Genomic DNA, 27,977 nt, shown 5'->3' on the forward strand with positions numbered 1-27,977 from the left:
ATCCTTTTCAGTTTGTTCACTAAGTAAAAGTGCCAAAAATGTGTCAAATTTGAGGATATTCTACTTTTCTTTGGTAAGTGAATATCATGGGGGTTTTGACCATTGGTAAGACAAAAGTGATTTGAAGACGTCACTTTGGGCTGTGAGAAACTGTAATGCACATTTTTCACTATTTTCTCTAAACTGTAGATTGAAAAAATAACGGACTGCAGATTAATTGCTCATTAGTTGCAGCTCTAATAACTGTACACATCGGAGTATTTGTTATAAAAATAACAAAATGTACAGTATCTGATAATAATCTACGTATTATTAATGATGACGCTTTAAAAAAAATGTTATATGCCTGATTTGTATACATACAGTGTGGAACTGTATAGCCATGTGGCTGCATTGTCTTGTACTGGTTGATTGGCATCATGACGTGTGCTGTGCAGCCTGTGTGTGTGTGTGTGTGTGTGTGTGTGTGTGTGTGTGTGTGTGCGCGCACTGGGGTCGTGGAGAATGTTAATGATGTATGAGCAGTGAGCAGGCCAGGGAGAAAGCTATCTGATGGTGTTGCATGAGTGACATTGCTTTCCATAAATAGAGCCTGTGTGCATGGCAGACAGACAGATAGACAGACAGGATGGGCAGAGGGTAGAGCAATATTCACTCTCTTCTTTTTGCTTAGCTCAGATAATCTGAGCAGCAAGACAGGCAAAAGTAAAGAGAACCATATAAAAGTGTGGACATAGAGCCTGCATAACCCTCAGAAACATGAAGAAAATATTCCCTGCACCCCCCTAAATAAATCATTTCCCTTTAACAAGCAGAACAACAGTCTGTTTAAATGTGTTGTAGCGTTTCCATATGACATCTTTCAACTACGGCTAAAACCACACTGCTTATGTAGCTGACATCCACTCCCCGGTGAGCTAATGGTTGCAACCATTAGTTTTCTGCTTAGTTTCATACTTAGTTTTCTGCAGTTCATTTCTTCATTCGGGTGAAGGGGAAGCAAATTGTTTTTATCTTTCCCTCCCACAAATTGTTGAGAATTTACACACTCACCTCACTGCTCTAAGTTACACTGGAAGTAAGGTCAGTCAATTGACAGTGGGAAATTCCACGTTTGTAGTGTTTTTAGTGCAGAAGAGTCAAAACTCAAATATTAAACATTATATTATGTTTTTGAAGTGAAATTGTGAATGGATTGTATCTATTAAAACAGAATTTTCTCCGTGCTTTAGTAATTTCCCATCTCAACTCCGGGTCGGCTTCCTCTTGCCACCTTCTCCCTCTCCTCTCTCCTTCGTACGTCTGACATCCTTCTCCATGACATTTCCTCACTCTCTCCATTTCCCTTGTCTTTGAAACCATTATTTTCTCACTCTCACACACGCTGCTTCAGTGACACATGCTTACTCACCGATTCCGTTGTGTGTGAACTGTCCACGTGTGTGTGTGTGTGTGTATTGCAGATATTTTCCCCAGTTGCACTAGCGGGGTAATTAACATAGGTGACCCCAACACTGTTATTGGCTGTGGTACTGTGAGAGAAGGATGAGGGGCAAAGGAGGGATAGTGGAGGAAAATGGAGTTGGAGGGAGGAGGAGAAGGAGGGCGTCCGCTCCCATGCCCCCCCTAAACTGTAGCTGTAGGACGAACTGGGCATGAGAGACATGCTATAAGTGGCAAAAATAACAGAGAGATGTGTTGGTATGGGGAACTATACATTTGCTATATAATCCTCCTCTCCTCTCACTGAAAGTCCGGTGTTGCTGCATCATGGCCCTCTGGGGAGGACAAGCAAGGGGGGGTGGGGGGCAAGGAAAGGCATTGAGGAGAAGGAAAAGAAAGCAGCAGAGTGGAGGAGAGGAGAGGACACTGAGGCGTCAGGAAAGTCTTTCAAAAATGTTACTTATTGGAGATGTGTGATAACAAAAATGACAGCTGACGACAAGAGTGGACAGTTGATGGACTCTCCTCCCTGCCGCTGCTCCATAGGCAGACATGAAGTGTATCAGGAAAATGTTAAGATTTACTGCACAGTTTTTATAATACATAATTAAGGAAAGTGTTAGGCTTCTGTCCTGGGAGCAGCTAATTAGATAAGAAATGTGCTCTTTAGAGGTTTATATGGTCCATTTATCAAATAGTGCCCCAAAAATCCGTCTTTGTTGACGTTACTCTCTGATCTACACGTGGTATGTCAGGTTCTCTAAAAAGTTCATGCACTCCATTAAGTCTGTAAACCAGTTTGGGGTGGGGCAGCCTCTTTCTACTGAACTGAAATGGCTCCTGTTGCCAAAAAAGGGATCCGAAGTCAAGGGCAGCGTGTTGTACTGCAGGTAATTGCAGCTCTTCAGGGACAACACCGAAAAGCACAACAAGAGGATTAGATTTGATTACACATTTAAGAACAAGCAACCCAGGTATCAAAGACAAATTTAAGAACCTGTTCAAAGCTGACACATGGCAGGCACATGGTGAATTAGGGAGACATCTGCTCTCAGCAGTTTATTTATCAAAGGTAAAGACTGATCTCAGGGTTCATTCTGGTCATTTGTATTACAAAGACCCAGATAAATATGGTGCAGGTAAACAAGGTGGCTTTAAAACATGAATGGGAGACAATCATGCAGATGGTTGGAGAATGGTGGCTCAGGGATTGTTTATTATCTGGTAAAGTTGAAATGTCAAATCTCAGTGTTAGGTCGGGGTCAGTGTTGGTCCTTCAGTGGAGGATGTCAGTTTAGATGCAGGATGACTGAAGGACAGAAGTGTGAAACGTCTTCAACTTCTTTGACCACCGGACAAAAGCAACCAACAGATAGTTTATGAAAAAGCTCTGCGAAACATTTTAATATCTTTTTCTACCATATCTGAAATAGCGCTGTGAATAGAAGATTCAAAAAGAAAGATGCTAAAGGACCCAGGCGAGAATGTGCAGGTAAAAGTTTCCACTTCTGCCTGCAATAAACCCATTGGGGAGAGGAACCGTCTTTGACTCTTATCGTCAATGCTTATCCTTGAGAGGACAGCGACAACAATGATACCTAACAGCTCTCGTTGGAATGACAGACACTTAGAAATGAGAGGCAGTCCTCAGCAAACGTTTTCTCTGTCCATTGTCTGCCTGTAGCTTCTGTTAGACGTAGTTCAAACACGTTGATAAGAGTCACTACAGTTAAACAGTGATTTCAATGTAGCCTTTGTCTCCAACTGTGCATGCTTCTTCCCTATCAGCAGCACGTTTCCGATACACTATGTTTTATCTGTTTAGAGACAGATGTGAGAACTCCCTCTAAACAGACACGCACACACACCAGCACATGTTTCCCTGTGTGTTGGTGAAACTTCAGCCTGTACACTCTGAACGTTCCTCTCAGCTAAGGAGGGGGGTCACAGATGTATATAAATCATTTGGTGCCATCCTAACACGTTTAAATGGCTGTTAGCGTTTCACCGCCGTCCTCTGGGAGAAAACACCCCTTGATAGTGTGCTCCCGTCTCTGAGCTGACGTGTTGCCATGCTATATAGCATGAGCTAGCAGGAGACCTACTGCTGCCACTGCCGCTCTCACTGGAATGTTAGCAAGGAATGACAATGAGTGTGCACTCAGTGTGTGTGTGTGTGTGTGTGTGTGTGTGTGTGTGTGTGTGTGTGTGTGTGTGTGTATGTGTGTCTGTGGTGCTGCTCATCTTGGCTTTGTTTGTTGTGTTCAGTGATGCAGGCTGCTTTGTGTTCCTGCTCTGTTTGTGTGTGTGTGTGTGTGTGTGTGTGTGTGTCCAGTAGTTTGACGGCAGTTACACACTGCCCTCTAGTGTTAGCAGCTGTAAACAAGAAAAGAAAACTCAAATGACTGGTACTCTTCCATCCCTTTTTCTCTCTCCCTCTCTCCCCCTCTCTGTTATTGGTCCATCAGGGGCAGCGGTGTGGGTCTTCCTTAAGCTGAAATGAGTGGTGGGGAGGCGAAGGGGCTGTGTTGATGGGTTTGTGGTACTGTGCCAAGCTGTTATCTCCTTAGCCGGGTAGAAAATGATTTTATTAATTGCTTCATTTAACGCTCCCCGTGTCCCCCTCCTACTCCCCCTCTACTACACATACACACAAACAACACCACGCAAACACACTCACTCGCACACACTCCAACCAAGCTACTTTTCAAACTCGCCCTGCCTACACCTCTGTGACAGTTGAAGCTCTCTCTCTCTCCCCCTCTCTGCAGGGACCTGTAGAGAGAACAGTAAGGCCATAAAGGCCATATGCTGCCCCATTCAGATGTAATAGCAGGAAGGCCCAGGGAGGCCCAGCCAGAGGAGCTGTGCTCTATTATGGCACATTATAGAGAGGAACAAGAGAGGAGCACAATCTGTGTTTGTGTCTGTGTTTGCGTGTGCGTGTGCATATTCACACAGCCACATTATGTGTACTCTTCTTCTAAGCTTCGGTCCTCAAGATTTTTGTTTGTTTATTTATTTTTGGTTTAAAGTGAAAAGGATTGGATTATGGTTATGCTAATGGATGGGGGTGGGGTTAGACATGTGGTGGCTATGGTTACGATTAGGGTAAGGTAAGGCTCCAAGAAATAAATGCAAGTCAATGCAATGTCCCCCTAAGTGACTAAAACTAGATTGTGTGTGTTCGGTTGTGTGCCGAAGAGAAGCAGACTGCTGCAGCTGGATCAGTGCAGCCAGACCCTGCAGGGGTGTCTTGTTAGAGACACACACACACAAACACACACTCAGACTGGCACGTCAACAACAATAACCTCTGAGGTCAGACAGAGCTAGCGCTGCATTAGCCCCAGTGTGAACCTGCTGAGAGACAGAGCGAGTCAGTACAGCTGGTGTTAACCACCCAAAACATACACACACAGAGTGGCAGAACAACCACAGTGGCACCGGTACAAAGCCATAACTGTGTCAACACAGCCAGAGTATACTGTATGTAAAACTAAATAAATATTTCCAGAATGTTGCCTCGATTATTGACCGACTCCATGTTTTGTAGCTGGTTAATAAGTGGCTTTATTGAAGACTTGATAGCTTCTCAGATGAGTCGGTCTCATGATAATGAGATGAATAGAATCAATGCGGCAAGAAAAGTCAACTGCCGTGTCTCAAAAGGATAGGAAGCACCTGTCTTTAGAGCTCTGCTACTGCTGAGCTCAACACTTTTTAGAAAGCGTTGTGAATCCATGAGTAAGTGCTTCTGCTTATGAACAGAAAGGTCTTCTCGTGTATGTAAAGCTCACCTCTCCTGCCAAATTCTGAGCTTATACAGCATACCTGGTAGCGCAGCGGCACTGTGTCTGTGTTTGTGGGAAAGCATTTGTTTCAAGCTGTCAGTCAGATATGTTTATTTTCCCACTGTGGCAGTGCCCATAGGTTTCTGGTGCTCAGCTCTGTCGGCACTCCACCATCCCAGTCATGCCAACAGAGCACTCACACAGGGAGGGCGGCGCATTGGGCGGTGTGGGAAAGGGGAAGAGAGGGAGAGGAAAGGAGAGATTTAAAGGGAGTATGTGTGCAAGTGTTGGTGTCGGGCTAGAGGGACGCATGGGGACACATCGCCTGTACCAGTTTTCACTAGGAATGTCTAATCTTTCTCCTAACAAAATATTGTCATCCATCAATTTTAAAGATGTTATAGTCAGCTTTAAGTAATTTTATTAAACCAGAATGCTTGAGAAATATTTGCTGATTGCAGCTTCTGAAATGTGAAGTATTTTAGCTTTATGTCATTGTAAATTTACTAAATTTATCTATGGACTTGAAAAAATGCAAAATTATGTAAACATGTCTACCAGAGCCTGTCAGAGTGTTTGTGTGTGTGTGTGTGTGTGTGTGTGTGTGTGTGTGTGTGTGTGCGTGCGTGCGTGCGCGTGTGTGTCTGTGTGTGTGCGTGTCAGGTTATATTGCACATGGGTAATCCCCTAATCCCTTAGCTTTTCACTGTGATGTTAGATACACACCTGTTGAAGTAGCATCCTCCTCCACCCCTCAGCAGCCCCCTTGCATACACATACTATACATGCACACACATATTCAAACCAGCACGCACACTGAGCACCTGAAAGAAGATCCTGCTTTCACCTGTGAAAAAGGGGAAGATCTCATATTCACACTCATCACTGCTCAGTTGCACAACTCACACACACGTACACACACCCACCTTTAATGTTACCTGATAGCAGAGTGCTTGACAGAGGCTCTGGCAGACTAGGAGATAAGCCTGGTTGGGAAGTGGGTGGTCCTCTTTCTCCGTATTGATGTACAGGTAGTAACAGTTCTCTGCTGAAGCGGCTGCAGATGGAGTCAGATGAGCTTGCTGTAGGAAGGGGCAACCAGGTCAAAGTTCATACAGTATTCACTTTAATGTACTTAGAACAGTGTTTGCTGTGAGCGATTAACTCGAGAAATGGTAAATTCACTGTCGAAATTGACGAAACTGAAACTGCAGTTCACATACCAGTGACTGAGTCATCAATACAGAGTGGATTTAAGAGACAGAATAATTTATATTATTTTTGACCTGGGACTCATTTTTCTGTGTTTTGCCATAATGATGTTTGATTGAGTTCAAATATTTGGCACATCTCTGTAGAGTTGAAAGTGAGCAATAAAATGAAGCTTGCTTTGGCCCTTGACTGTGTAATGGACAGCAGTGCCTCTGCCAAACTGGATCAAACATTGTCATGGCAAAATTTAGAAAAATAAGACTGTGATTGTAATTGAATGTTGATTAAAGTCCACCTTGTAAAGTGATCTGACCTCATCCTGGCAATTAGCAATTCCTGTACATAAAAATCAATGTGGCCCTCTGCAAATGCCAGTGACAAATCTCATTTCATGCAGTCCTTGTTGATGTAGCAGAATAGATATGATAGTTGTGCTGTAATTATACATACTTAAATTGGCCATGTTGTAATTACTCTCTGCCTGTAAGGGCAATTAAATCTGCACTACGTGATCTTGACCACTAGTGGGAAGAAACAAACAGCAGCAGAGATTTGCCATTATAAATGAACTTATCATGTTGTCGGCAACATGTTAGCTAACAGTTACCTCCTTACACACTGGACTCACAAAGAGCAGCATTATCATCCCGTAGGAGTTGGGTTTCTAGCCGTGATGCTTATAAATCAAATATTTACTGGTATTTTAGCTCTGGTTTGGTTCAGTAACTACTGTGGAAAATACAAGCTCTACCTGTATGTCTCTAAGCAGTCACTCATTTGCTTTGTCTTTCCACCATGTCACGCTGGTCTTTGTCTTGTCGGAGTGCTTGTAGTGTCTGTGCTGTGGGCTACCATGGTGTTTGGCTTGATGAAAACTGTTACAATTTAATTGCACAGATTTGCAAGTGGTGAAAAAGCAGCCACAAATTACAGTTTGGTGTTGATTCTCAGTAGGACTGGTACTATACTCTGCCATTTCAGGCAGACATTAGATTCAGTAATAATGTCAGAAACGTTTCCAAATGCTGGTTTAAAATGTTGAACACATGAGAATGATCATTAATTTATCATTTTTATTCTTGTGCATGTCATAATCAGCTGTGGAAAAAATGCTACTACGACATACACAATATTAAAAAAAATTGAATGTTCAGTTTACCCTTATACACTCTATTCCTACTGGTGACCGGAAAACTGTTTCTAGAAAGGGAAATTATTATTACAAACAGTGGAAATGTTAGATCACATTGTCCTTTTAATCAGTGAAAAGGGATTTTGTTGAACATATTTTTTTCCCAAGAAGGCTTGAATATCACCAAATACATTATCGTAGCAATTCACTGATATCTTTTTGAATTTTCTTCACCAGGGTCCTCCAGGATCTCAGCCTTCCCCTCATACGCAGCCTCCCCCACACAACCCCAGTAATCCCATGATGGGACCTCATGGACAGGTAAGACGGAAACATTTACACCCTCCCCTAAGCTGCTGTGTTTTAGTTCCCTCTCTAAGCCTACTTTCTCTCACTTTCTCACACTCATTCACTCTCTCGCTCACTCACTCATGCACTCACTCGCACAACAGTGTACGAACAGCACACAGGTCCCCTGTTGTGCTAACAAACAGGACAGGCAGCATCCACGATGGTGGGTTGGATGAATAATTTAGCTGTGTTGGCCCAGCTGTAAGGAGCGGAGGTGCATCTGGAGGGCCTTCTCTCTTCCTCAGCCCAGCAATCATCATCCCATAGTCCATCAATAGACCATTAATATTGCAGCAGAGCCTGACATGGTGCTGCTCTTCATGCACAAACCCACCACAACATGGTCAAAGGAGGAGGGGAGAGGAGAGGAGGAGGAAAGTGAAGGAGTAGGAGAAAAAAGAAAACAGTAGTATGTCAGTCCTCGCCTCAAGGGCTAACTGGAATTATATAACTTGTCCTCCACTTGCCCCAAGCACACACACATACACACAAAACATACAGTACATAATTACCATTGAAAGCCAGTCTCCTGTTGTATTTGTGTTGTCTGTGCTTATCTCTGTGTGAAGATGATGATATGAACATTATTCTGCTGTTCATGCTCCGTGACCAAAACACACAACTCTCACCCAATCTGCATTCAGATCAGCATGTTTCCCCTTGATACTAAAATACTTGGATTGAGTTCAGAATTAACTCTTATCATCTGACACTGAAATATGGCTCACTGGATGTGGGTATTTGTAGTTGCAGCAGCGCACTCTCATAGGTGATTCTGAAAACCATCTGTCTGGGGTGCTTTACATTATTCACTAGTTGTGCGCCAGCTCTGTATGTGTGTCTTGGCCAGCCATTTCTTGTCCCCTCTCTGCTGAAACATCTGTGTGGATGATGTCTTCAGTTTATGTTATGAATCTCACTATCAGGGCTGCATTTTTGTAGCACTGGTGTCTGGTGATACAGACACGGTGAGAAAATGTGCAGCTGTACAAAAAAGGCAAACATTAACATGTAGAACACTTCCTCTCCTTGTGTGACTTCATCCTCCCATCCAACTGTGTCATGTTCCTGTTCTCTTCTGCTCCACCTCCCTCCCATATTGTTCTTCCAGTCTTTAAGTTTCTATCCTGCATGTTCTCTTCCTCTCTTATCTGTCCTCCTTTACTTTTATCCTAATGGATTTTACCACCCGAGGTCTTACTTTATAAAACTTAATGACAGGCCCCTTTTTCTTGGTAAATGTAACAAAGCTACTACAGTATATTATTCGTCAACACAATAGCTCCCCCTGCTGACTTGCAAAGGTAACAGCGCAACACCGTGCAGGTTAGATACAGAGAGTCAAGTTTACTAAGCCTTTTGTGCTAGTTTCACTACCTAGAAGTAGGAGTCTTATTTATTAAGAGTTTGTCTGTCATCAAACCCTGTGACTTGTCCATTTTATGTGGAAACCTTTCTGCTTTGGAGGAGTATATTCACAGATATACAAAGGGATGAGACCTTTACTTTAGGCTGATTGTAAGAATGTTATTACCATAATGTTAGTGTTATTATTATTCTGTAGAGATCTGCGCTTAGATAGTTCAAACCCCCCAAATAGCAGTGTCTTAAAAGAAGAGAGAAGTAAAAAAAAAAACAGTGGCTTAGCTGATAATGACAACGATACACTGAGACATGAACGCTGTGGGTGGATTGTATATTTTATATCTCATGCATTGTTTTTTTTTTTTATAATTTCATCTCTATTCATGTCCTTACTTCTTTCTATAAATAAATATTGTCAGATTACCTTTAATTAATTCTTCATAATCACCGTCTTTTGAGAAAATCATAACGTTACCCTTACTGGGTATGGAATTCATTGATTTTGGTTGTCTTTATAAATTAGCCGCTAGATTTCATGCAAATTCAATTAATGCACTTGTGCATAATCCTATCTTAGAGTTTTGGAATTGCACTTGATTAAAACGAGGTCAAGAGGAAACTTATTTTTCAAACTTTAAAGCCCCATCTGTCAAGAATTAAAGCAAGTATTCTGCTCGTGATCATCCTGAAATAAAGTACTCATTGTCCTTCTCATGTCCTTCCTGCAGCCATTCATGTCTCCAAGGTACCCAGGTGGCCCGAGGCCCTCCCTCCGTATGCCAAATCAGCCTCCTGGGAGCATCCCCGGGTCACAGCCCCTCTTGCCAAACAGCCTGGACCCCACCAGACCTCAAGGTATTGACAAAGGTGTGGTGTTATTTCAGAGAGGGCTGCTCTTTCCCCTCCTCGCACACTCGCAATCTCATATTGGATTCTGAATGAGAACGCTTTCTTCTCATTTATGGAATGATTATTGATCTAAATAGTGCTGCCATTCTAACAAGCTGCACTCTCTGTGTTTCACCACAGGACATCCAAACATGGGAGGTCCAATGAGAATGAATCCTCCTCGGGGCATGGGGGGCATGGGCCCACAGGTAGGTACCTGTTTTATTGCTCAAGCAGTCATATAGAATAAAACACAAAGGACTGTGTTAATAAAGTCATGACAGTGGATGGCGTCCTTCAGCACTACCAGCCCACTGCACTCTCACTCAGCAGCTGCCACACAGCCAGATTTGAAGGTGCTTGGCCTGTCAGTTTATGAACAAACCCAATGTTGGGTTGCCCTTCGTTAAGGGCTACCATAAAAGAGCTATAATGTCAAACCAGGCCTTTAAACTGCATGCAGAACATCCTTCGTCTCTGCTGATGAGAAATTTAGGTTCTGCCAGCCTCGTAACTTTGCCTTTAAATGTCAGAAACGCTCTGATGATTAGCTTGGCTCCGAACAGAGCTCACCCACTGCCAACGCCAGTCCTACTTGCCGACTCCTACCTTGGGAGACAAACAGAGATGGAGTACTCAGGCTGCTCTGCGCCAGCCACCACCAACACATTTTGACCAAAAATGGTGCCAATTGTGGCTCTGTTGGTTTCCTTTTTATCACTTTAATTTTTGTTGATGCGATTCAGTGTAATACATAAGATGCTTAAACAACAGTGTCCTTTTGAATTACCATTACCAGACAGCTGCTTCATCCTGCACCCAACCACCTCCCGCTCCAACATCACCTCACACAAAGACACACACACACGCTCTCCCTATGCCCCTCGGCCCCTCTCTGTGCCACCCTGGCTCGGTGACTTTGGCAGTGAGCGTACCAGCAGCTGGCGTGGCATCTGCTCGACAAGTGTAATCGTCTGCTGAACAAAACTCTTCCTCTGAGTGGAGCTGCTCTCTGGCCTGCCCCTCTACTCTCTCTCTCTCTCTCTGTCTATATCTGTCCCATTCACACACACTCTCACACACACAAATACACAAGTGCCAGCCAAACCCGCCTGCTGGGTAGCCATGAAAACATACACGTAAACACACAGAGGGGAGCATGGACACATAGAGGCACATACACAGAGGCACACAACATACTGACATACTCAAACACACTCACACACAGCTGTGCACTTTCACGCACACACACAGCCCCATACATCACATAATTATACACTAGTTAGTGGGAGACATGATCGTCGCTGACCTTCATTAAGATTCAAACCTTTAGACAGAGCAGGTGTGAGACGCCACGCTTACTGTGCCCTCCTCTCTTTGTGCAGAACTACGGCGGAGGGATGAGGCCTCCTCCAAACTCCATGGGGCCAGGGATGCCGGGCATGAACATGTTAGTAAATTGAAATGAAATGTTTGTGAATTCTGCTGCCAAGGAAAAGCCTGATGTAGAGGGATATTCATTTTCTTTTACTACCCAAGTCTTATCTTTGTTGTTTTTACTGTTGTTTGTAGTGGTTATGAGAACATTTTTCTCACTGAGTCAGTTGCTGAGATGTGGGACTCTGCATAACTAAATGCACGGTGTACGCACCACTACAGTGAGCATGGAACTTGGTTTGCAAAATCAAAATGTACAAGGGATCGATTGGATAATAGTTGCAGCACTTGCTTTTGCTCTCTCCTCCAAATACTGCTGTTGTTTCAGCCCTTTTGGACTAATTTGTCCCCAGATCTCAGCATAACGTAGTTGAGAAAAGGACATTTCAGCTTTCACCAAGAGGTTTTGGAAATCTTACCTTTCTTTTAATAAAACCCCAAGAAAATAAATTGACTGACTCATGTCTTTGAAATTAGACTATATCACAATGCAAAAACTATCCTGGTTTACTGACAAAACTCTTTATTGACCGATTATCTTATAAGAAAGAATTACTGCATTAGGATGTTTGTGAGTGTGTGTCTTCTAGATTGCTGCATAGTGCTGTGCAACCACCCTTAAAATGTACAGTTTATCATGTAAATTCACCTCTGGATTATCTGTTTATATCAACTAGTAGACTGTGTTTATGAGTTTAAGAAATCACTAATTAGAAACCATCTCCTGTGATGCATGAAACATGGTTGTGTGCTAGAAATCTTTAATTAAATATCTTAATCTTTCTCTCTGTTTGCTTCCCCAGGGGTCCTGGTGGAAGAGGTCCATGGCCGAACCCCAACACCAACTCAGTAAGTCACATTCTCTTGCATCTTTATCTCCTACATGACTGATTGTGTTTACAATAACTGTGTCTCATGTTTTGTTTCACCCCGGGTCTATTCTCTCTCTGCAGATAGCTTATTCATCTTCATCTCCAGGCAACTATGTGGTAAGTGTCCCGTCATGGACTCGTGTTCGACCACGGGCCATAAATTACCTGTCATGCAGTGATATCTAAAAGGCGCGCTGCCATCTAGATGCACTCAGTGCTCATTTCTCTTTTTCACTCGCTTCTTCACCCCCCCAGGGCCCTCCAGGGGGAGGCGGCCCACCAGGAACTCCTATCATGCCTAGCCCCGGAGGTGAGTTATACACTTTAGTTTCCCTTCTGATTTCTGCTTTTATCCAGTGTTCACTGAACAAGGGCTCTGTCTTCGAACATCATATCTGTTCTCTGTCAGATACACATCTCTCATTGGGAGAGAGTGATAGGATTGTAAATACTTCATAATTTTGCATGTAAAACATTGAAAATGTTGAAATATTGTATTGAGGCTAATTTGGTATTTTATATGCCACATGCGTGACGAAAGATTTTTGTTGGGTATCACATTTGTTGTGAGCATTTTCCATTTTTGGCACATTCAGGAAAATATTCTAGTGTTGTTAGTTGTGTTTTCTCATTGTGGAGACAGTTGTGTAAAAGGGAAGCCTAGACATGTCAGGCTGCAATCAAATGATCCATCTCAGCTTTGGTCCGTCAATCTAGTGTCTCTGCTGGTATCCTGTAGATGTTCTGTTTCTGCTGGCCTGTGGAGAGCTTCTTTTTGTGGCCACTATTTATTATTTATATACGTACCTCTATTGTGATACGTTGCCGGGGCAACCTTTTGCACAAAACACTCCTGCTCACACGTACACCGGGAGGGAAAGTATATTTCCACTGCAGTCGCCAAGACTGTATGCACGTACGCACGCGCACACACACACACACACACACACACACACACACACACACACACACACAAAAATGCACACCTCCCACTCGGTATTGCCCCCCCTCTTCCAGTCACGACAACACAAGCTAGATTCAGGGACACTAACAGGCAAGATCTCTCCACCACTTTGCACATATAATGTATCCATCTCCTCCCCTGTCTTTTAATTGTTATTGTTGTTTTTTTCCTGCTCTTCTTAGTCTAAAACTCAGAACTTTCTGCCTGCAATGTCAGATCAAGGTCACCTCATCCTTCTAAATCTTTTCAGGACAGACAGACACATGAGGACAGCATGTACCGGTTGTTGCTAAGTTGCCAAGGTGTCCGTATAAAAACATGGTCAAATCTCTTGATTGTAGGAATAAGAGATAATGGGTTTCTTTTATTGCACATTGCGGAGAGCGGCTTGTGGATTGATTGACAGACAGATTTACTGACATTATGTATTGGCACTTAAAGTTAACATACAGGTAGTCTTTTGTCCTGTACTGCAGGAATAAGAAAATGTCTGGGCTGTAAGTGAATGTATTGTACAAATGGCTAAATTAAAGTGAAGCGATGTCAAATACAGTGAAAGACAGTGCTAATCCAGACATTTCTGTGCAGCCTAGCTTGTTATTTTCCATTCATTACTCCATTCCATACTCCAAATCCCCCTTATCTTTGGACATTTTCAAGATCAACTGGATATTGGTTATGAAAATAGGCAGAGGTAACAGTATTAGGGCTTACCCACAAGTATTTGTGAGTCTAGGAGGAAGTGTTTTACAGTATTCTGAATTCAAACATCCATCTGCTCTTTATTCATAGATTCAACAAACTCAAGTGAAAACATCTACACAATGATGAACCCCATTGGCCCTGGTGGAAATAGACCTAATGTAAGTAATGTCAGTTGGTTCAATTTTGAATCACAATAAATAGCTTTATTGTTTCATCATTTCACCCAAGATTTATTTCTTATTTTTCTGCATACTCTGCCAGGCTAACCCAAGCATGTAGAGAGCAAGATGAATGACATTTTACTGCTATTTTTCTTTAGTTCCCAATGGGACCGGGTCCCGATGGACCCATGGGTGGAATGGGTGCTATGGAGCAGCATCATATGAACGGATCACTAGGTGAGTAGCCAAAGAGTGATTGCTCAGCTCCTGATTGTATTGAGTGAAACCTGTTACTTTCTATGAACCAAGGCATTCAGAAGTAGGACTCTGCCCTCTCATGGCTTGTAGAGGAAGTGTTTTCCCTCCTCCTGGTATTGAACAAAGCTAAAAACAGATTAGTGGGGCAGTGAGTAGGTCAATTGATCCTGTAGATGAGTTAGACATGATCACTGAGTTGGTGCTCATCTGTATCTGAAACAAATAGCTTCATTAAAGGCCATTACATGTGAGAGGGCAGGCTGTTTCTACTTGCACTGGAAATCCTGAACTGATGTTGAATTAGCGGCAGGACGCTATGGATCAGTTAGCAGTCACCTCATGATTATAACAGTTTCTCCTTTTTCCATTTCTGATCACAGGCTCTGGTGACATGGATGGGTTGCCAAAGGTAAGAGTGACAGACTATCTGTCTATCTATCTGTGTGTCTCTTTGTCTGTCAGTGAGGAGTTCTGTATTCTTATTGGTTCTTTTCATCTGTGTTGAAGAATTCTCCCAACAACATGGCAGGCATGAACAATCCTCCCGGCACTCCGCGGGATGACGGCGAGATGGCAGGCAACTTTTTAAACCCATTCCAAAGTGAAAGTGTAAGTAACAAAGGAGCCAACATAACTATTAAGCTGGGAACAAACTAAAAGACTATATAAAATCAATACCAATATCAATGTTTAAACTTTTGTCAATATGGACATGCTACACATCGTTAGATCGGTTAGATTCTCAACAATTCAACCGTTTAGTTTGTTTTACAGAAACAGTTCAGATTTACTGTCATGGTAAACAAGAGATATATAAAAAGCCAAATTGTTATACCAGTGATATTGAAACTGGTTAAAATAAACAATTTGATCGTAGCCGATTTCCCATCTTTGCTGAGCGAGAGTTTTGTGCGAAAGGCATGAAAGGCCTGTCCCATATAGATGTCTGTCCCAAATGTAGGCAGGTTGAGGTCGGTGATTGAAGCAAATAAAAGCCTGGGCTATTAATTGAAGTTTTATAGTAAGCCAGCCTTTATTTTTGAGAAACTATCTAGCTTGCATTAGACTAATCAAACAACTAAATTAAGACTGGCCTAACATACAGACGAGACCGGCCCCTGCTTCGTTTAGCATACACTACCAAAAAATCTCCATGACCTTGAAACCAGTGCTTGGGCTAAATTGAGCTGATAACTGGTCCTTTATGTTGTCCCAAATATTGTGCCCAGTTTCCCCAGCTTTACCCCACACACACAAACATAGCATGCACAAATGCGTGCATGGAAAAGCACCACATAATATGCTTTCTCTAAAGCATGGAGAGATTGTCATATAGTGGTTAATGTACAGTATCTTCACTGTGATCTGAAATCCCTTAACATTTTCTCCTTGGGCTGGACTCTGCTTTGCTTGCTTCTGGTTTACTGACATAGAAAGTAAATTACCAAAAGTTAACTGTCATTTGTAATGTATGCTGCAAAAGGCCGGTGTACATGGCATTTAGTTTAGTTAGTTGTTTTGCTTTCATCTTGAACTGGGTAGTGTAAGAAGTTTAATATAGTTTTGGCTTATCTCCCCCCCCCTTTTCTCTCTTTACAGTATTCACCCAACATGACGATGAGTGTGTGATTTTTTTATTTTATTTTATCTTTTATTTTATTTTATTTCTTTTTCATCTTCCCTTATCCCAACTCCCTGTCCCATCCACCCTGGTGCGTCTTGCATTACCCTCCTCCCTTCCTACCTCCTCCTCCTCGTGGACGGTGTGCTGTGCCACACAGCCCCTGGGGATGCCCCTGGAAAGCAGGACTCCCCTCAACGCCTGTAAAATGGGTGTAAGAACATGAAAAGGCCTCCAAGCAACAGGAAGAGTCTCTTCTTCACTTCTTCTCGCCTGCCGGGCCTGAACATGGGCCCTAGGACAGTAAGAGCCAGAAACTGCTCCAAGCCTGTCTCCCCCAAACCCAAAACCTGCCCTCATGGGTGGCATTCAAGTCCAATCAAGATGCCCCTCTGCATCAACCACCACTCCATTATATCATGCTGATCATAACTTATGTGGGCATGCAGTTGTTGACTGACAGGGGCTGAAAACTCTCATTCAGAAACTCTGCTACTGTGGGAGAATGATTTAAAAAAAGAAAAGACAAAAAAAGATGAACTGATAATGTTATTTTAGGCAAGAATGGTTTCATTAAATGTTTGTATTTTTTTGTTGTTGATGGTGATATTATTGTTATAATTTTCATAATTGATATTATTCTACTAATGATTTCCTGTAAAGGGCACATTTTATCTCAGCAGCAGCATCAACAATGACAGAATAAGCACACACTTGGAAAAATGCACAATGATTTTCTGTTTACATGATTTTAGCTTATTTGATGTTTGTTTTTGTTTGTCAGTCTCACTTCACATACCTCTCCTTTAAACTTCCTCTGAACTTGTAGCTTGAGTCATTGCCTTCTAAATGTTTGTAGCATCATTTACATAAACCTTCAAAGTAAGTGTGATCGGAATAATTGATTGTCTTTACCGAATGAAGTAGTTTGAACTGAGGTGTTAGCGTCTAAAACTATCCATACAGTTAAAACAGAGGCTTTCTGGTACAAAGTGTCTGAATGATCGTATCTTGTCTTAATAAGCATCCCTTCTCACAGTTTTCTAGGTTTATACTGCGCGGGAACGGCTCAGATGAAATCCTGAGATGATTGTCAGGACAGGTGCCAGTTCTTATTCAGTAATAGACCGAGCGAGAGAACATCTCTTCTATGAATTTGGTCTTGTCTGTAAATACAACATATTTAGCTTGTATTGTGGTTGTTTTATTATCTGTTATTTACAAGCTGTCTGTGAATCCTGAAATGTGGTTCCTTCCCCTTCATCACTTTGTTTGATTTCAACCTCACTGTGGACTCCCAAGTGGCACTGTTTTCATCCCAGGATTCATTCTGGTCTCTCGTCAATGTCTCCTTTTGGACTAGGAGATACTGTGGGACTTCAGATATACTTGTGAGGCCCGCTTTCTCGCTGTGAGTTTGGGTTGAACTCACAGATCCTTCACAATCCACTTTCTTAACCCAGACAAGATGGGCTAAAATAACCGTCTCCTTGGAGCTCCCATCGACAGGTTCCCTCAGCAAGTCCCGTATTTACAGGATAATGGAGCCAGAGATTTGGGAAGCTGTAGCAGCGTGGGTGATGGGAGCAGAATGATGCACCTTGGGGTTAACAGACTGTACAGCCACATGGGTCTAAAGAAGAGGAACAATAATGGGATACTTTTTAAATGGATATATTTCCTTTTTTTTTTTTTGTGGATTGTTTTCAGCAGATTGTTTTTATTTTAAATATAATCAACTGAAAAAAAAGCCCATAGAATCTGCACACAAAGAAAAGCATAGTTACATATCTCGCTATTTAATTTGTTTCTTTCTGTATGTTATGTACTCTTGGCCTGATCAGCTCTCTGTCACTGTTTCAAAGGGATAAGTGATTTCTTATGGCATCACACTGCAGCACTTACGTCCTGGCTGTGTTCAGACCAACAATAACTAAACAACCATTGTAGCCTCTATGGGTGACGGTGATGTACTTAACAATTTTCTGATATCAATGTGAACAGATTGTACCCAGAGTTCAACAGGGACATCTCCAGCAATTGGCTATCGGTGGCCTGGGAAACACTCTTCCCAGTGTTCCTTCAGTGTACTGACACACACCTCCCTTCTTTCCTCCAAATCCCATCCCTCACCCCCACTCCCACATCCACCCCTACCCCTCTTTAATTTCCTTTTTTGTAAATACTGTATAATGCATTTTGATATCATTGACATGTTTTGATATGTCAGTCACTACCAATGAATACAGCTGAAAGTAAATTATAAATAAAACTGTCCATGTTTTTCATAGAGAATGGATGCGCTGACTATTTGGCTCATGTGGCTAAATTTCCATTAAAATGTATAGAATACAGTAACACAATAAATGCAGACTGTATGCTTGTATGGTGGGGAGGATAGGACAGAGAGAGGACAGGACAGAGAGAAGCAAACAAGCTGTGGCGTCCTCGCTCTGCCCTTGTCTCCTTATGTTTCAGTTAAATGTTACTATTGGCTTTGAATAATCATTTGAATACTTTTTTCAAAGGGCATCTTCTCACGAAAAAAAACGTGACCTCTTATTGCAGTTTTTAATATGAAGGATTTTTATCAATTCATGAAAACTTTTAAAAAGGTAAAAATACTTAAGAAAACCTCATTTTAAATTAAGAATAGATCAAACATTAACTGTGTCCTTTGCTATGCGCTCCTGTTATAGCGTTGTATAGACTGAAGCTCTCTCACTGATCCTCTCTCAGTCCTCTGTGTATATCGATTGTTGGCCATCGCTGTACTTCTATTGTGATGTATAATACTGTACCATTAGGAAGATTTGCTGGTCAGGTGGGGTGGGTATGTGGTGAGGGATGGGGATTAAAGGGAGGGGATATGAATGATTCTCCTGTACCGTTCATGGTCCTTTCTGATGACACGGCAGTATTCAATATGAAGCAGTCTGTCTCTTGGGTTTGCTTTGTATTTACATGGTAGGGTAGTTAAGAAACTTGTCTTAGGGACTTAGGTGTCTTGTGTAGGTAATAAAGATGTTCTTTGTATGTTTCTTTATATTGTAAAGTTTCTTTAGACTGAAAGAAAAACAGATAATTTGCTTATCTAAAAAGAAACAATGCATCAATAATAAATGTCATTTGATTTTTCCTTGTTGTTTGAATCTCTTCCTGTGAGCTCTCGTTTAGCTTTCAACCCCAATCTTATGCAGTACACAAAGATAACTTATACACACACACACATATATATATATATATATATATATATGTGTGTGTGTGTGTGTATGCCTTTTTTCTAAATCAAGTCAATTTCTGACATAACTACTTTCCAATGGACGCATTATTTTCAAAATTGATAACTTGGTATGTCATATACCTGCATGATATTTAAATGACAGGTTCTGGTAAAGACGTGGAGGGTAAGGGATAACTTTAAAAGCCTTCCTGCACCTAAATGGTTAAAAGGATTAGTGCCCTGTTTTAAGTTAATACTGCTCTATCATAAGCATTGGTTTTTCACCCTTCCTGTGCACAAACATTCATATAGGCTATGAAACATTTCAAAAATATACATTTTTAATGTTTGCAACTGGTTTTACCGGTTTTGGTGTGGGTTAAAACCACACTTCACGATCTAGTCTTATCACAGCTCCTAGCATTAACTATAAATCCTGCTGTGTACATTCAGGAACTAAATAATTGGCAATAATGCACTTTTTGGGAGATAATATCAGGTGAATGCTTTTCATTTGGCTGTTTCTACCTATAGGTGCTTCTAAATTACCTTAGGCAAGATACAGTTATATATTGGTACTATTTCTGAAGCATTTACCCCAATGAATCTTCAGCAGATAAAGTCATAATCATGCAAATAACAGTTTATGCAGGCTACTTACCTTCTTTAGCTAGAAGATGACAGAATACAGGTGGACTAACTTTTCGACTTTTCGATATTAAAAGTGCTGTCCTCGGGGATGCCTATGAGGTCAAACATTAATATGCAGGAAAAGGTCCAATAGACGCACAGGAGCTCAAGGTTAACCGGAAGCAGCTTGTTGGGATGAGCTGGAGACCGCGACGAAGTCAGTTTGATGTTGTACAATCAGCAACACATTCTGGTCGAACCGGGCTGCCGTTCTCCAACAGAAAACTAACTTCAACACTGTACAGTGGAGAGGAGATTGCCCAGGACCAAAACAAGCATCTGCATAGATACTGTTAGATGGTAAGGTTCCGTTTATTTTGATAAATGGGTTTATCACATATGACACTCTGACTGACTCACTCTCTCGGGAGTTGATATAAGCAGCGGTTCGTTGAAAGACAAGATAAAATCAGCCATTTTATGTTCTCAAACATTAGCTAGCTGGCCTAGATACCCAACGAGATTACAGCTAACTGCTAACATGCTAGTCTGCTAAAGGCTAACGTCTGTTAGCAGTAGCCTGCCAGCCGCTTGAAAGTGGATGCGGGAATGTGGACATGTTTACGCCAACCAATAGCATGATCCAAACGTCTTAAGGCGTTAGAAATGGATGTGTAAACACGTGCGTCAAACAATCCGCTTTCCATAGCAGGACAACTTGTGCCGAAACTTCCAGAAGGGTGCAAACTGCAGAGCCTCAGACCTCCGTCCTTCTGGAAAGTTGTGGCTATCTTGGCTAATGTTTTAATATCCTGTCGTAGCTCGGTCCTGGGTGGTTTTGGATGGGAGCCGTGTTTATTGTAGAGGTTATAAGGTCACTGATGTGATATATGACAGTGATTTAGATTTTAATTTTGACTCCTTCTTTGGGATAAACAGTTAAAGAAGGTTATAGGGTTGCATTATTAAAGTTGTACACCTTCTTTCCCAGAGTACTAATAACTGAAAAACAGAAGACTATGGACGCCCCTGATAGCCGTTACAGTGCACCATCAGGAAAGAAGAATGGACGGACCTCATTGCTGGACAGTGGGGAGGACTTTGAGGTTTTAGATGAAGAAGACATTGACGACGAACCCCCTCCTCTGGAAGATGCTGGAGGTGGGAAGGGGAAAAACACAGATGAGTCTGAAAAGAAAATTGCAGACACAGATCCAGACCTTGTAGGTCCAGTGGAAGAATGGCTGGATGTATTAGGTATGTAACAAAAGCACCCTGGTGACATGTCAGACTGGAGCACAATGCATTCCTGTAGAGGGTGTAGCAGTAGCTTTATAAGTTAATATTATTTATTTATTTTATTTATTTATTATTATTAGGAAGGTGCTCTGATCAAATCCACACACTCTCCAAGGTGTTGTGATACCCTTGAGCAAGCTTTCTGATTTGTGGTTGCTCCACAGTCATTGACTGAATTTCTCTCTTTGTCTCCAGGTAATGACCAACTGAAGAAAAAAGTTCTGGAAGCAGGGCAAGGGCGGGACAGTCGGCCACAGAAAGGACAGAATGTAAAGATTAATCTTAAAACATACACGAAGGACGGGACGCTTGTAGAAGAGCAGCCCAACCTCTCTTTCACTCTTGGAGATGGGGATGTCTTCCAGGTAACGATTTGAGACACTTCTCAAATGGGAAAGACTGTGTAGAGATTATTTTAAGTTATGCATGACTTGGTTTGTGCTACTAACAGCAGTAGTTAGTGTTACGTTGTACATATTGGTATCTTACTGCAATGAGATTGTTTGCTTTCAGGCTCTGGATCTCACAGTCCAGCTCATGGAAATGGGAGAGAAGGCCCTCATCCAGACTGGTGCAAAATATGCATATGGTGCCCGGGGGAGGTAAGGACAATGTTTTAATGTAACTGCTAAAGGTGCAGTTTTCATGTAAACAAAAATATTACAATCATAGAACAGCTGCAATTTTAAACTTTTAAATTTTTTTTAATTCATAAACAGATATAAACTCAGTCTTTAATTGGAACAAAACTGCATAGCTTTACTTGTTCTTGGCTTCTTGGATGTTCTAAACCCTTCTGTCATGCACACTTTCATTGGGGTATTACTTGTGTAATCTAGTTATTTCCTGAACTCCTTTACTGGACTGTGTATTTTTATTTTTTTTTCTTCATATTTCCAGTCTTGAACCTGAGGTTCCCCCCAATGCTGGGCTGTCACTAGAAGTGGAACTGCTGGAAGCTACGGATGCCCCAGACGTGGAACTGCTGCCCCCTGCAGAAAAGATTGCCCTGGCCAGCCATAAGAGAGAGCGAGGCAACGTTCATTATCAGCGTGGGGACTACGCTTTCGCTGTTAACTCATACAGCATAGCTCTGCAGATAGCAGAGTCTAGTTCTAAAGGTGAGTTGCAGGTCAGAGAGTCAAAACGAACAGTGGTGGTTTTCTTTCAGTAGCATTGGGTTTACGGGGTACCTAACAGGTGGGGTAGCATGGCACAGTTTAAGATGAACTACCAAAGCAAGAGGGGCCTTCTCCCCGACATGTCTTGCATGGTTGAAAAAATCTCACTTGTGGCCTGCCTTGTGATGGTGATTATTTTAATGATGCACTGATGGATGTTATAATTATTTTATTTTAAGATTCTGTTCTTGTTACCTTTTTTATTGGTTGTAAACTTTGTTGTTTTATTTTTCTGCAGTTGACATTAGTCCTGAGGAGGAGGATGAGCTGATGGATGTAAAAGTGAAGTGTTTAAACAACATGGCTGCTTCTCAGCTTAAACTGGACCACTACGATGCCGCACTTAAATCCTGCGTTTCAGCACTGGCTCACCAGCCAGACAACATAAAAGCACTTTTCCGCATGGGCAAGGTATACGTGGCTCGTGTTCTTTCAATTTCTCTGTTAGTCTGTGATAGATTGTGCTATTAAACGTATGTTTTTTCACTCAAGGTACTAGCCTTGCAAGGTGAATACACAGAAGCCATTCAAACTTTGAGGAAGGCACTGAAGTTGGAGCCAAGCAACAAGGTACTTTTGGCCTCTTCACATTAATTTCTGGTAGAACACAGCTTTGTGTCTGTTTAAATGGCACTTCTTTCTTATGGCCAGTAGATGGTGCCATAGGGTAAAATATCAAATCACTTAGTTTGTACCAGGTTTGTACGAAGGTCAGGTGGACTGCTGATTCATCATTTCAGGGGATCTGTTTTTATGATGTCGCTGTAAATAGGTTTGCCCTGCACCCCAGCCATATCTAATACTTAGCCACTATTCCTGTTTTCCTGCTTATACAGTCAGGTATATGTGATTCTTTGGCTACACAAGGCCATATAACAGAACACAGCTCAGTGCGTGGGCTTCTTGGATCAGCTGTGATCTGCAGCAGCACAGTACGCATGCCCAGAATCCCCCACTTGAGTCCTACACCAATCTGTCAAACTGGACATGGCCTGGCCACCAATTAGGCTTTTTTTTAGGCATCTAACACACACAGTGTAAATATAATGTACTGTTTCATTTTGCAATATTACATCTTAGATGGACTGCTGGGATCTTTTCTTATATGAATTACAAAGACACATGTTGTGGCATGTATTCACTAGCAGGCCCTTTTGCTGTCAAACTTTTTAAACTGTTGCGAGGTTAGCTGTTTTAATAATAAAACGGACTCGCCTCTCAGTGCTATAACAATTAAAAGACTCCCCAAATAACCTCATGTTCTAAAAGCAAGAACAGTGGGTGTGCTTCAGTGACAATACCAGAATGCTCCCATTATAATCAATGAGGCGGTCTTAAACAGGCGCAGGCATCATGGAGTGACAGGATGACGCGCGTTGCTCTCTTCTCCAGGCTCTGACAGACATGCTGTCTACATATTTTACACCAGTGTCAGCTATTCATGCCCTCTATCGTCAACCCAAAATGGATGAGGGAAGATTTATTTGTCTGTGGTTTGTTTACTTTTTGACGTGACACACAGACTTGACAGTTCCAGTTCAGACAGCCTCAAACCACCAGCACAGTATTTGGACTCACACAGATACTATTAGGACAGGATTTTACATGTTTGTTTAGCCTACTTTATCCCTGCGCTGGGGACAAGTCAGTGGGTAGCTGATTACACAATAGTGGTGCCAACTCGTTAAGGGTGCCCTGCACAAACACTGTGCTGTAAGCGGGTCTGCTTTCTCTTAGCATTAGATAGGAACAGAAGAATCTACAGGGTAGGAATCTAAACTGACTCTCCCCTTCCCACAATTGTCTTTAAATGTAGTCTGTGCTAATATATAAAATTACTATTAAGTGAACATTGCTGTGAACTCTGTGTAATGGATCTCCCATCAGTCTTTCTGAAGTGCATTTATAAAGCATAAACATTTTTGTTTTCTGAGAGAGCAGTGGTTTGCTTAGTCACTCGCCAGCTTTAAGAGTGGTAGAGTGACTCAGATCTGAGACAGTGTTGGAACTATAACTCAACCCATAGCCTGGAATTGTGTGGACATGTGGGCTAAATGGCAGGCTAATTTTGTGATTTAAGCTTGTAATATCTTGTAAGACAACAAATAACGGCAAAAAAAGTGGTTCCAGTATTAAATAAAACATTGAGCAAGAAGTCAATGCTTTATCCCTCCATCTTAATTGTAGAAAAACGTTTGGTAATATTCCTTTTTAAATGCCTCGTGATTTCATTTGGCATGCTTTCCAGACCACTTGGTGACCACTTGCTGGAAGGGTATTGTCATCCTCACACATTAACAAGGATATCAGTCTTTAGTGGTGTTATACAGTAGCAGGACTTTGTTTCCCTCATGTTGGGATGGCTGGGTTGAAGGAGTAGAGAGGGGTTTTCGGTGTTGAGCTGGAGTCTGCAACACCTATTCGTCTTGTCCCTTCTGTACAGACTATCCACGCAGAGCTCTCCAAGCTGGTGAAGAAGAACTCGGAGCAAAGAGGAGCAGAGCAGGCCATGTATAAGAAGATGCTGGGTAACCCCGCTAGCAGTAGCAGCAGCAGTACACAGAAACGCCGGGCCAAGTCTTCATGGGTGAGACATTCATTTGCTAAGAAAACAAATGTTTTTAAGTGCTAAACATGGGTTAGAATACAACTTGAATCTTTGTCCGTCATCACACAACGCACTTTCATTAGTTCCTTTGGAGTGATATGTATGTAATTGTCTAGGGATCATAAACAAGGAGCAGGAGTTATCTATCAGTATTTGAAGTCAGATGAATATCTTGCTTCGAGCTTTTCACTGTCTTATGATATTCAACCTACTTAACATCCACTCTATCTTCCCCCCTCCCAGGGTCTCAGCTGGAAGTGGCTATTCGGTGCCACTGCAGTAGCCATTGGCGGTGTAGCATTATCCGTTGTGATCGCTGCTAGAAATTAAACCAAGCCTGTAGTGATGGCCTGACCAAGCCACTGTTTAGAGCTTAAACACAGAAGAAGTTAATCTGGGCAGTGCCTTCCAAGGGGGTGGAAATGTCAGTCGCCTCTTCACTGTCACTCTCCTTTCTCTGCTATGTTTGAGAACTATGTGACAAATAATAAAACGTCAGAAGTTGCATATGGGAACTGTATTTCCAAACTGTGTAGGTTTCTGCGTATCTGTCACGTTGCCAGACACTGTTGTCTTTTGCTGCCATCGTTTGTGTCTTTGGTAGTTGATGTTGAAAACTGATTATTTGAGAATTAAACATAATTTACTATAGATTCAGATAGGAGCTATTTAAAAATACTTTCCCCATTTAAAAATAGCTATTGTGATATGGTCCTACATTATGCTCTACTTTTATAGTGTCCGATTGTGCTGTTAAATTAATATTTTCTACCCAAGAATATTTGATTTCCATTTGTTTTAATTAAGGTACAATGTTTCATGTCCACTGGTAGAATGTGGATGCTGTATTATTTGAGGTCCACTCGATGGCAAGGTACCTTACAGACTCTACTCATACACGAAGTGACCACAAAAATTGAAACACCTGCACAATGTAATACAACACAGCAATCACTTTCTGTTTAGGCTCTTACTTTAGTTGTGCGAATTGAGGCTGGAGTTAGTTTTTATGTTATACTGAAAGGTGTTCCTAAAATTGTATCCACCTCATTAGAAAATATAGTAACACCTCACAACATTATGTAGTGAAATAATATACAACAAACTGCAGCCTCAAAATGTACCAGAGAATTGAATCAACGCTTATTGGACAGAGGTGAAGTTGAAGTAACTACTGAGTGAACTCGAAGGTTTTCGTCTTTCTTTTTGAGTTAGGATAGAAGGAATTTTTCTTGATTGTAAAATGGGCGATTTATTTTGATTTGTAAGTGTTCTGAACCACATTTAAAAGTATATACACCTCCCTGTCAACAGGAACAAACAAAAATAATAAAATTTCACGAAGTTGGTTTATACATATACGTGGCTTTGTTTTGTATTGCAGTTCAATGCTGCAGGGTTTATATAGCCCCGGTCATTGACAAATTTCTTCAGTTTTTACCTTTAAACAACAGACAGAATGATACACAGAATTTTTCAGTGATGTGATTATGAATAATCAGTCAGTTATTTTTTTTTTTTAACTTGTTTTTATTGAGATCAAACAGTGCAAATCACATCATACAAATGTGGCACCATGGACAGTACAACATACATGGATATAGCCATATGCCTAGCACTCCCCAAAAGCCCTTCGTCCATAAAGTAAAAAGAGGAGATAAATATAGCCAGTATAACCATCACAATACAGACAAGACATATGTATATTTAACATAAATATCATGAAATATACATTTGAACAGGGGACCACTTATCCGTAAATAGATCAGTTTTCATCTGCAGTCTAATTTCAGTCAGTTATACCTCCATTTTTGATGATTACGACCAAATGTTGAAGGATAACCCTTCAAAAACAATGTTGGGTGTGTATGGGTTTTTTTCTCCTAGATTTTTTGCCTGTTTTCCTATTAATCACGTTCCTTTGGGTGTTTATTTATTCCACAGTTTTTGACCATTGCTTTCTTAAATACATGCATAATGCGACACGGCTGAATCTGTGGCTTTTTGTGGATGGTAGGCCTACAGAGCCAAAGGTTCCATAAACTCTAATGAAGTGTTTCTGGCATTCCCTGCTTGTTAATTTTATATCCATCACAATAAAATTTGTCTGTTGTCAAACAATTTCTTAGTGTTTCTTTTTTTGTATCGTATCAAAGTTTCCGTCAGTGTATCTCACAAGTATCAGGACCAAGGTATTCACTGATTTTTAACTATTTGCAGCCAGTGTGCCAAATTAACACCAGCCGCCAGCCAAATGCTGGTTAAATATGCAAATGGGTGGTACATTTACTTCACTCACCAGCCAAAAAAAACAATTGTAATCTATTGAGTGTGATCATTTACTAGTTATTTGGCTGGTGGACACCCTGCACCCTGTTTGCAGTTCTGAACTGACTGTTCCTGGTCCACTGGTGAATACAGCTTGCTTTTCAGCAGTCATGCATTATAAAACTGAAGGATTGAGACGTGTCTAGACAGACCTCCAATAAAACAAATATTTGTATCTATCTGTTTATTTGTGTCTCTTGCATTTCTCCTGCTTTATTTGTTTACAGCTGGACATTCCCAAGTTTTGTGGATATTCCCAAGTTGCTTTTTTTTCTTCAGACACTGACGTTTGGTTGACGTAATCAGATGACCTATTGTTTCCCTCTTCCTACGCAGTAGCCTGATGTGCAATGCTCATTTATACATATTTATATTTATCAACCATTGATAATGAAAACATATAATTACAAAAAACAATAGCATCATATACATAAACCGTGTGATTCACGTATTGTGTCCAAATGTAAATTATGTAAAAGTCAATAACGAACAGAAGCTACTGACT

The 27,977-nt window shown here is 41.5% G+C and overlaps 2 protein-coding genes across 7 annotated transcripts in view; both read left to right on the forward strand.

The window, feature by feature from the left end:
- The window catches only part of ssbp4 (single stranded DNA binding protein 4), a 105,104-nt gene extending 85,763 nt beyond the window's left edge, over window positions 1–19,341 (forward strand). For 2 of the 4 annotated variants that reach the window (XM_046048564.1, XM_046048566.1), the window contains exons 6-17: window positions 7,819–7,902; window positions 10,026–10,164; window positions 10,327–10,394; window positions 11,571–11,635; window positions 12,426–12,471; window positions 12,576–12,611; window positions 12,750–12,804; window positions 14,251–14,321; window positions 14,483–14,561; window positions 14,963–14,991; window positions 15,090–15,191; window positions 16,182–19,341. In XM_046048564.1, coding sequence (XP_045904520.1) covers window positions 7,819–7,902; window positions 10,026–10,164; window positions 10,327–10,394; window positions 11,571–11,635; window positions 12,426–12,471; window positions 12,576–12,611; window positions 12,750–12,804; window positions 14,251–14,321; window positions 14,483–14,561; window positions 14,963–14,991; window positions 15,090–15,191; window positions 16,182–16,211 — 804 coding nt within the window. In that variant the 3' untranslated portion in view covers window positions 16,212–19,341. The remainder of the gene's footprint in view (window positions 1–7,818; window positions 7,903–10,025; window positions 10,165–10,326; window positions 10,395–11,570; window positions 11,636–12,425; window positions 12,472–12,575; window positions 12,612–12,749; window positions 12,805–14,250; window positions 14,322–14,482; window positions 14,562–14,962; window positions 14,992–15,089; window positions 15,192–16,181) is intronic. The other 2 variants (XM_046048567.1, XM_046048565.1) reach the window with 2 other exon arrangements.
- Window positions 19,342–20,232: 891 nt separating this feature from the next.
- fkbp8 (FKBP prolyl isomerase 8) lies at window positions 20,233–27,265 on the forward strand. Of its 3 annotated transcripts, none has more exons than XM_046048562.1 (9): window positions 20,233–20,416; window positions 21,048–21,313; window positions 21,551–21,720; window positions 21,869–21,957; window positions 22,256–22,476; window positions 22,775–22,947; window positions 23,029–23,106; window positions 24,980–25,123; window positions 25,388–27,265. In XM_046048562.1, exons 2-9 carry the CDS (start codon window positions 21,076–21,078, stop codon window positions 25,472–25,474), a joined length of 1,200 nt encoding a protein of 399 aa, XP_045904518.1. In that variant the 5' UTR covers window positions 20,233–20,416; window positions 21,048–21,075; the 3' UTR covers window positions 25,475–27,265. The 3 variants fall into 3 exon arrangements, with proteins under 3 accessions (XP_045904518.1, XP_045904519.1, XP_045904517.1); XM_046048563.1 differs by lacking the exon at window positions 20,233–20,416 and adding an exon at window positions 20,693–20,832; XM_046048561.1 differs by lacking the exon at window positions 20,233–20,416 and adding an exon at window positions 20,780–20,930.
- Window positions 27,266–27,977: the final 712 nt, after the last annotated feature.

The sequence above is a fragment of the Micropterus dolomieu genome, linkage group LG05 (assembly GCF_021292245.1).
Source record: "Micropterus dolomieu isolate WLL.071019.BEF.003 ecotype Adirondacks linkage group LG05, ASM2129224v1, whole genome shotgun sequence".
Lineage (NCBI taxonomy): Eukaryota > Metazoa > Chordata > Actinopteri > Centrarchiformes > Centrarchidae > Micropterus > Micropterus dolomieu.